This window comes from Cervus elaphus, chromosome 4, assembly GCF_910594005.1.
Source record: "Cervus elaphus chromosome 4, mCerEla1.1, whole genome shotgun sequence".
In the NCBI taxonomy this organism is placed as follows: Eukaryota; Metazoa; Chordata; class Mammalia; order Artiodactyla; family Cervidae; genus Cervus; species Cervus elaphus.
In genome coordinates, this window is record NC_057818.1 from 66,627,677 (window position 1) to 66,638,373 (window position 10,697).

At 43.0% G+C, this 10,697-nt stretch overlaps 1 protein-coding gene across 1 annotated transcript in view; it reads left to right on the forward strand.

Moving 5' to 3' along the window:
- Positions 1 to 7,668, forward strand: part of LOC122692883 — a 31,711-nt gene extending 24,043 nt beyond the window's left edge. Inside the window, exon 6 of the mRNA XM_043900697.1 lies at positions 5,488 to 7,668. Within this exon, the coding sequence (XP_043756632.1) occupies positions 5,488 to 5,492 (5 nt within the window). The 3' untranslated portion in view covers positions 5,493 to 7,668. The remainder of the gene's footprint in view (positions 1 to 5,487) is intronic.
- The last annotated feature ends 3,029 nt before the right edge of the window (positions 7,669 to 10,697 follow it).

A 10,697-nucleotide genomic window follows, 5' to 3' on the forward strand; every position in this document is an offset into this window, starting at 1 on the left:
GGATAGAAACTCTGGGTTCTGGGTCTGGTTCAGGGCAAAACTGATGCCTTGGACAAGCTTTGAGACCTTCTGAGGGAAAGCGTCCTTCCTCAGAGGGTGGGCAGAGCAGGTCAGGCATACCTTAGATCCGTGCTTCAGGATGGTAAAACTAAATCTGCAGCCCAAGGCCTCCTGAATTTCTGCAGCCACATTCCAATCAGCAAAAGGAAATGAATGACGAACTGTAATGTTTGGGACAAAGCCAAGACGGGCTGCACCATAATAAGGAACTGTTTTGAATCCCATCTTCATGTTTGAACACTGTACGCTGATTTTGAATTTTTCTCTGTAATAATTCTGAGTTTCTGTAAGAGTCATGTCTCTATCATGTTTTATGTTGTTTGTGCTTTGCTGCAGAATTTCAGGGTAATAAGAGATGTAAAATTAGTACCCTATTTATAAATGGGGAAAGAAAACTGGAAAACAGCTATCAATCCTGGAATGGACAGCTATTCCCTTCTCCAGGGGATCTTCCCGACCCAGGGTCGAACCCTGGTCTCCTGCACTGCAGGCAGATTCTTTAACGTCTGAGCCACCAAGGAAGGCTTTACTATCACAATCCCACAGGCAACCAAATAGAAACCCCCATTCATGTCATTATCTTAAATCTAACACTGTTTCTGAACAACTCCGGTCACACTGATACCGTAAGACTGAAGGTTGAGTCATACATAACCCAAGGCTACACATTCTAAGACCTGTGGTCACCCACAAAAACACCTCACATACAACACCCTCCTCGCACAGTCACGCACCGCGTCGCAGAATCCCACCCGTCCATTCACACAGCTGCAGGTCACCTGCCTCTTCCCACCCAGTCACTGGGGTGACCGCGTCACGTCACACAGACCGCCCCACACCTCACATGCAAAGCAGGTCGCACGAACAGGTCATGGCCCACAGGCACAACTCACCGAGGAAGGTTTGGTTCTGGGCTGTCAGACAAAGCCAAGGTTGAGGAGCTGCTAAGCCGTGTTCCGGCCTAACTAGAGCGAGACCCCGAACTGCACTCCCAGAAGCCGCTGCGGCCGGGGCCCAATCATCGTCCGGCTTCGTCTTCCCAGCATTCTTCGGGCGACCGCCCCCCTCCCCCCGGCCCCGGACTACATTTCCCAGAAGGCCCTGCGGTTGGACAGCTCTTCGGGAATCTCGGTGTTGCCAGCCAGAGAAGACCGAATGCCTTGGAGTTTCGAAGGGGGTTGTAACTTAGTAGGAACCCTCGCTTGGTTTTGTCTCAGAGCGATTGTTTCCGCGCGTGCGAGTCAACGTTCCTGCTCAGCCCGGGGCTGTATCAGAGCTCTTTGTGGGTTGCGGGGAGCGTATTTGACGGTTCGGGGGAGGTGAGGGATGACCAAGTCTTAGCTCTTCTGCCTCGGGACTACATTTCTCAGCAACCATGGCAGCGGGGCCCGTGTCCAGACCCAAACGGATCCCAGCCTTCTTGAAGATTTCTTAACCCCAGAAACCACTTATGGCTGTGGGCAATTTTGTCTTTTTTTTTTTTAAATTTGCGTTTTCCCTAGGAAGATTCTAATTGTATGGATTCTCCACGGTATCTGAGCCTTCCCCAAAACATTGTCAAAGAAAACCAGAACTGGATAGAATCTAAAGCTTCTCAAGGCAAATTTTACTCAGGAATTATTGCCACAGGGCTAGAGGTCTTTGTCCCAAACTGGGCTCCATTCCAAATATAACAAGTGGGTATTTATAGTCAAGGAGCAAGGTGGGGAATCACTGGATGTGCAGTTAACAAAGACAAATCATCGAAGATAAAGGAGAATCTGGCTAAATGGACTTAATAGGATTCTTGCTGAAAAGATGTTAAGGATTGGGGTAGGAGTGGGGAGTCTTGATAAACTGACCCAGCAGAATTCTTGTAAAACTGGACTCAATGGGTTAGGAACAGAGCCCGAGATTGGAGCCTTGAGGTCTTGGAGAAGCCTTATCTAGTTAGTTCAAGGAGAAAGTCTCTGTGTGTTTAGAGAAAGGCTGTCACTGACTGACATTAAGATAAACAGATCTGATAGAGCTATATGTCAATACAGATATCTCTATCTCTCTGTATGTATAGATAGCCCCCAACTTAGGGTGGTCCAATTTAGGATTTTTTCACTTTACAGTGGCTTGAATGTGATACTCTTCAAGAGATGGGAATACCAGACCACCTTACCTGCCTCCTGAGAAATCTATATGCAGGTCAGGAAGCAACAGTTAGAACCTGACATGGAACAACAGACTGGTTCCAAATTGGGAAAGGAGTACCTCAAGGCATCTGGTCCCAACACTTCATGGCAAATAGATGGGGCAATAGTGTAAATAGTGACAGACTTTATTTTGGGGGGGGCTCCAAAATCACTGCAGATGGTGACTGCAGCCATGAAATTAAAAGACGCTTGCTCCTTGAAAAAGTTATGACCAACCTAGACAGCATATTAAAAAGTAGAGACATTACTTTGCCAACAAAGGTCCATCGAGTCAAAGCTATGGTTTTTCCAGTAGTCATGTATGGATGTGAGAGTTGGACTACAAAGAAAGCTGAGCGCCTTAGTATTGATGCTTTTGAACTGTGGTGTTGGAGAAGACTTGAGCATCCCTTGGACTGCAAGGAGATCCAACCAGTCCATCCTAAAGGAAATCAGTCCTAAGTATTCATTGGAAGGACTGGTGCTGAAGCTGAAACTCTAATACTTTGGCCACCTGATGCAAACCCAAAGACTCTGATGTTGGGAAAGATTGAAGGCAGGAGGAAAAGGGGACAACAGAGGATGAGATGTTTGGATGGCCTCACCAACTCAATGGACATGAGTTTGAGCAAACTCTGGGAGTTGGTGATGGACAGGGAGGCCTGAGTCAGACTCGACTGAGCGACGGAACTGAACGTGATATTCATTCAGTAGTAACTGTTCTTAAGTTTTAAATTTTGACCCTTTTCTGAGCTAGTGATATACTGTATGAGGCTCTCATGATGCTGGGCAACAGCAAGAAGCTCCAGCTTCAGCAAGCTATCTCAGACATCCAGGAGATCAGAAAGGTAAGCAACAGATACACTTAGAACCATTCTGATCTCCACTTTTAGTACAGTAGTAAGTTACATGAGATATTCTTTAGTATAAAATAGGCTTTGTGTTAAATGACTGTGCTTGACTGTAGGCTAATGTAGGTGGTCTGTGCATGTTTAAGGTGAAGCTAAGCTATGACGTTCAGTAGGTTAAGTGTATTATTAAATGCTTTTTCAACTAAATATTTTTAACTTACAGTGGGTTTATCAGGCTATATAACCCCATAGTAAATTGAGGAAGATGTGTGTGTGTATAGCACTGTAACATAATAGTGTATGTTATATATATATAGGCACCATAACATAATAAGCACTTTACATAATTTAACTCAGTTAACACTGAGCAATTTTCTTTATAGTGCCCTTTCCCTTTATGTAGCAAATTTACCCTTGTCCTCAGGGTCATGTGGTCACTCAGCTCTCAAAGCCTAAACACCGTAGTTTTTCATACCAGGATAGCCCCAAAGATGCAGCCATCAAGTCCACTGGAGCCGAGTATGTACGGGTGGCTAATTCCCTCCTTCTCCTCCCACACATATCCACCGGGAGGGATGTGTGTACAAATTGGAGGACAGGCGTCTCAGCTGTTGGTTAAGATCTTACTCTCAAAACTCATTACCTATCATCTAAGCATCATGATTCCACCAACTTGACTTTCCAGGGAACCACTAAAGAGTTTGACTGGATTTCAGAAGCAAAGTTTGAGCCTTGTAAAGCTGGAAACAGGTCTGAGTTACTTCTGAAACAGCACCTTCCTGATTTGTCTAGCCATGCTCTTTACCTTCCTCTATCAGTGTCCCCTTAAGGGACTGGGCATTTGGCTAGCAATTGCACAACTAGGTTCCATTTATTTTTCACATGGAAAGTTTCGCAATTCTAAGTCAAGTGTGACTGATTGTTGCAAAAAAGGAATTAACTGTTGGTGGTGAAGAGACAGCAGCCCTAAGAGCTGAGTCATTGTGGGGGGCAGGGGGAAGCTCACCTGGTTGGCTTCCAGAGTTTTTCCTTCTAAACTTTTTTCTCAAAACGTTTACAGAGAAAATGAGGCTCCTTTCACATGTGATTTTAGACTGACTTTGTCTTAGGGCTTAAGCTAAGCTGCTGTTATCAGACCCCAAAATATGGTGGCTCAATGTAAGAATTTATTTCCTGGACACGTGAGTGTCAGCACACTTGAGTGTCAGATCTCAGAATTCTTCCCATCTTCCAGAACTGTGAGGAATTTGTTGTTTATAAGCGACCCAGTCTGTGGTATTAATATTTTGTTCTTGCAGCCCAAATGCACCAAGACACCAGGTGACGTGTTTGGGGAAAAAAAAGATACACACATATACACAGGGGATAATCTGAACAAAATTAGGGCTGGTACTCAGGGCAAACTAGCTTCAGTACTCTTTGAGCCTTGGAGCTCAAGTTTCCTTAGACTTTTGCCTGTTAATTCTGGGCTATTTTTTTTCCCCCCAAACCTTTGACAAAGACTTTTTGGTGTAAGTTTTCTTTTTAAATCACATTTTCAGTGGAAAGGTTGCTCCTAATAACCTGGCTTATCTTCTCCTGAAATCCTGGGTTGTTGCGTTTTTCCCCCCCCCCCCCCCAATTTCTAAAGGTCAGTAGTAAGATTATATTTAAAGACTCAAAATATGGGAAATGATTATCATAGGTGAAATGAATTGCCAGTCTAGGTTTGATGCATGATACAGGGTGATTGGGGCTTGTGCACTAGGATGATCCAGAGGGACAGGATGGGGAGGGAGGTGGGAGGGGGGTTCGAGATGGGGAACACATGTACACCCATGGCGGATTCATGTCAATGAATGGCAAAAGCAATACAATATTGTAAAGTAATTAGCCTCCAATTAAAATAAACTAAAAAATATATGGGAAATGGGTTCTTATAAAACTGTTAGAAGGGTTACGGGAGCTGGCTTTAAGGCAGGTCTCCAGAAATGCCTCCTCTAATGTGGCAACAGCAAGTCACCAGAAGCGGTGCCTCCTCAGCTCCACTAAGGCAGAGACATGCCTCCAAGTACACACTGCCTCGGCCGTGATCTGGGCTCAGAGACTAAGACGAGGAAACCACCACCACTGCTGCCAGAAATGCCTGGACACTGAATTCCAGAGAAAAGGCCGGCTCACCATCACTACCACCACCTTTTGATAGTAGCCCACCTACTGTCCCCATCAATATTTCAGACATGAAGCGCTGACTGGCTGGATCCTTCCTGCCGAAGCAGGTACTCCGGGGATTCTGGAGAACAGGAATTCCTGGATTCCTGTTTGGAAGAGTGCTTTCTTCATAAGCATTATTTTCAGTTTCAAACTTTCTACTGAAGAAGCTCTAACTGACCTCGGACTAAAACAAGAATCTCCGTTTTTTCATTATCTTTCAGATTAGGTGTCCGAATGGGAGAAAACAGAAAACTACAAAGATCCTGAGAATTCCAGTTTCCAAGATGACTGGGAATTTAAAGGCACATTTGAGATATATCACGGGAATGAGAAAGGAAGTTCCAATCAAGTCATAATCACCTGCCGGGCCAGCCGGAAGATTTCGAACGAGAAGCACGACACGTTCCTGTAAGCTAAGAATTAAAGACACAAAACAGATGGGGTTGAGAGGATCGCTGTAGTCAGCGATGATTCTTTATTTCTCAGGGCTATATACTGAACTTAAGACGGAAATCTTCAGAAGAAAAAACATTTTCCCATATACATCACTTTGAGATAACAATCACCAGAACTCTCACAAGGCGCCAGAGCACAGGAATGGCATTCTGTTTATCCTAGGGGTAGTCGTAAAAAGGCCATCTGTCTGCGTCATGTGTGCATTCAAGGCTCACAAATGTTCCTTTAAGATTAACTTGGATAATAATTCACAGAGGGGTGGCGGGACAGAGAGCTATGTCTGCGAACAGACCCTTGAGGATCAAGGCAGCTCCCAGAGCCAGCCTTTTGATTCAGGCCGCTCCCCACAATCACCCATGAAGAAATACACACTTTGAGGGAGCAAACATCCCATAACCTGCTTCATAAAATTCCACCTGGAAGTAGACCCTACGTGTGTAATGAATGTAGAAAAGGTTCTGGGTAGAAGAAATCTCTTCTTAGTCATCAGAAAATTCATACTGGTGAGAAATCTTATGAATGTCAGCAGTGTGGGAAGGCTTTCCATCACGGTCCCAATCCTCCTCAACATCAGAGAACTCATAGTGGGGAAAGATCCTATGAATGTGAAGAATGTGGAAAGGCCTTTGGTTCAGTTTCACTCTTTACAAGACATCAGAGAATTCATACTGGTGAGAAACACTATGAATATGAGGATGTGGAAAAACTTCTGTTTGGCTCTCACAACTCAATGTACATATAGTACTCATACTGGTGAAAAACACTATCAATGTACTGAACACAGAAAGGCTTTTAGTTACTTATCGTTGATTATTAAACATCAGAGAATTCATACTGGAGAAAAGCCCTATGTCTGTAAGGAATGTGGAAAGGCCTTTAGCGGTACCACACAACTTAATGAATACCAAAGAATCCACACTGGTGAGAAGTCATATAAATGTAATGAATATGTAAAGGCCTTTGGCCATTGTTCACATCTTCCTCAACATCAGAGGATCCATACTGGTGAGAAACCCTAAAAATGTAATGAATGTGGGAAGGCCTTTAGGCAGGGCTCACAGCTTAAACTACATCAGATAATTCACACTGGTGAGAAGCCTTATGAATGCAAGGGATGTGGGAAAGCACTGAGTCAGTGCTCACAGCCTACTCAACACAAGAAAATTCATTCCCAATATATGAAAGAAACATGGGAAGGACTTCGGGCACTCATCTTCTCAACTTTAAGGAATTCACACCATAGAAAACCCCTATGAATAAGAGAAGAAAAGACTTCTCCTGTCTCATTCCTAACCTTGTCAAATGTGGAAATGCTTTTTGGTTCAACTCATGTTAGATTTATCAGCAGATTCATCACCATCACATTCATCATTAAAGACCCTATTAATATGATAATGTAGAAAAGCTTCTGGACACTACTTATCAATCATTAGCAACTGGAAAATTCATGCTGGCTAGCAACCAAAGAAGTGGAGAAATCTTGGAAACCCTTTAGCCTAAGCTAATCCTAACTTAAATAAAAGAAAGCATAAAAGAAAATAATCCTGTGACTGTTAGGTGTGTGGGAAGTTCTTTAGTCGTAAGTCTCTTAATCAGAAAATTCTTATTTGAAGAACGTATTGTACATTTAAAATCCCCATTCGTCATTTATTAGGTATCAGAAAATGCACGCTGAATAAAACACCACGCATTTTAAACAACAGTTAAACATTTATCAAGTTGAGGAAGGTATGGAGAAGTTTCAAACAAGTCATATAGGGCTGTGGCTCAGATAAAATGTAATAAATTAGACATTCACAAAATAATATTTATGTCACTTACTACCTAATATTTCCTCCTTCAGTGAAACAAGAGCACGGGAAGTGAATGAGAGCAGTATGAAACAAAACCTGTGGGGTGTGGCCATAAACACACTCAAAAAGTTACTCCTTTAAATGCATTTATAGACAAGAAAACTGTAAGTGAACCAGAGACCTATTGAGAAGCTAGAAAATGAAGATAACACACCAATACACAGAAGAAAACAATTCACTGAAATTTAAACAGAAGGTTTTATTAACCTTGAAGCCTTTTCTTTCAAAAGAGAATATAAGCACTTAAAAATTTTGTAAAAGCATTCTACAGTACTAAAAATGAGGATGTATTAACACACATAAAAGGCATTCAAAATAAAGTTCAACACTTCACATTTTTTATAAAAATTTCCAATTTTAGATGAACTTCACTTCCTAAAAAGGAAAAATGAAAGTTTCCAGAGTTGACCACATGCTAGCAGAGGACAGATTTTACAGGGTTTCCGCCTAAGTTTTATTTTACCACACCCATGGGATCTTAGTTCCCTGACGAGTGATTAAACCAAGGCCCTCAGCAGGGACAGCTCAAAGTCCTAACCACTCAAGTTCCTATAAAAGCCAGGCATTTTTCTACATGAGATGGAAGAGACATGGGTTCCATCCCTGGGTCGGGAAAATCCCCTGGAGAAGGACATGGCAACTCCAGTGTTCTTGTCTGGGAAATCTCACGGACAAAGGAGCCTGGCAGGCTACAGTCCCTGGGGTCTTAAGAGCCGGATACGACTTGGCAACTAAGCCACCACCACCACTGCATACACTAGGCAGAAGGTACCTCGCAACTAGCCTCCAATAAAATCCAGAGGCACTGAGTCTTAATGTTTTCCAGCAGAAAACATCTCACCATAGATTAAATAAACTGTACTATTTTAATGAATGACTTTTCATGAAACTCTTTAAACCCCAGTATTTTTTCATAACTATTTTCTCTTCCAAGGTGTTACAAATACACATGTATAAAAGTATTCATAGTTTTATTCATAATAGCCCCCAAATCCAGAAACATCCCAAATGTTATCAAGAAGAACATGGATAAACTGATTGCACTATATTAACACAACAGAACACTACTCAGTAGAAAATAAATTACTAATAGACATCATCAGTGAGTCTCAAAAAAACATGCTGAATGACTAAAGCTGGAGACACTAAAATTTACACACTGCTTGGTTCCATTCATATGAAGTCAAATGAAAGAAAAATTTAAAAAGCAGGCAACACAAATCTACTGTCACAAAAACAAAGTGGTTTCCTCTGAGTGAGGGTAGGAAATCAGGCGTGAAGGAAGTTTCAGGAGTGACAAATCTATCTTGATTTTAGTGGTGGTTATTGGGCTGTAATCAACAGCAAAACTGCATAGTTAATAATCTGTATTTTATTATTTGTAAGTTGTATTTCAATTACAATGATAACATACAAGAGTATCAAGAGAGTAAGAGTTGCATAGAATGAATGGAATAAAGTGCTGTGGTCAAAAGAGCCTTAGGCATAAATACCTCACGTGGTTAAAACACAGAAAACAATAAAATGGTTAAAAAAATTTTTTGTGTATGTGTGTATGTATGCATGTATATATACATCTGTATAAGACTTGAAATATTTTATACTTTTCTTTTTATATACACTTTAGCAACTTCATGAATAAATGAGTCATCTTAATAGCACACGTAGAGAAAATACTGCTTCTTTCCCTAAAAAAAAGAAAACAGGAGTTTTCTCTTTGACAAGAAAAAAGTCTGTTATGCAAAATGAAAATGACTTGCTATCAACATTCAGAGGGGAAAGAATCAAATCTGTTTGCACCACACAGAAATTCAGACCCATGAAACCACCTTGCATACGCCTCTCCTCCAGGAAAGAGCCTGCTCACCAATCTTTGGAGATTAGTGTTTTGCTCCTCATTTAAACAAAGCTGATGAGGTATTTCCACAGATGAAACCTGTCTCCTGCTTAAGCTATCAAAACTCAAAACTACATCCCACGATCGTACACTTCATCTTTTGCTAGTGCCCTAGTAAATGTCCTTATCCTTATAAGCTTTCGCTTGTCTTTGGCTCGCTCTGAATTCTTTCCTGCAGGAAGCCAAGGACCCTCATTTGGCACTCAAGCCTAAGAATTCTTGACGGTCCGAGAATGGGACACTTCCCTCTCCCATTACACCATGAATGCAGAGCTGAGGAGAAAGTATACTTAAAGAGACCATAATCTTGAACCTAATGCCGCCCACATTCGACTATGTGCCAGAAGAAACGCCAGGAAAGATCTCACTGTCAAAACACAACTTTGTGGGAATTTCCTGGCGATCCAGTGGTTAGGACTCCTGGCTTTCACTGTGGAAGGCACGGGCTCAATCCCTGATTGGAGAACTAAGATCCCATCCCCAAAGCAGCAGTGCCGGGTGGGCAAAATGAATAAATACAACTTTGTTTAGTGAGGAATGCATGTAACGGGGCTTTTCTCAATGCCTCAATCACCTATTCGGGGATGAAATTAATCAGTTTCCTTGAAACTGAACTCACTGAACAAGATCCTGATGCTGGGAAAGACTGAAGGCATGAGAAGAAGGGGGCAACAGAGGATGAGATGGTCGGATGGCATCGCCGACTCAATGGACATGAACCTGAGCAAACTCCGGGGGACTGTGAAGGACAGGGGAGCCTGGCGTGCTGCAGTCCATGGGGTCGCAAAGAGTCGGACATGACTTAGCGACTGAACAACAAAAATACAAGTAATATAACTTTAATAATACAAACCCGTACGCATGTGTACACACACACACACACGAGTTTCTTTCATAAACACCAATATATTGATAACGCCCGCACTACACTCTACTCGCCCAATCGGGCGGCAACCCAAGCCAAAGACCCAGACGACCGGCCCGCACAGCGCCCAGTGCCCGGGCCACCCTCCCCCGAGCAGTTGCGAACAGCGGCCGCCGCCCCCCCGCCCCCCGCCAACACGGAACCCTAACCTCAGAACGCACCACAAGCCGCTGCGGCAAGAAGAAACGTCCCGAGAACTCAGAAACATCCACGAACGCGAACCAGGTTCCCCACGTGCCGGCCCTACCGGAAGTGCCCGCCTCAAAACAACGCCCGCGCGCTGCGGTGGCCCCTGGGAGT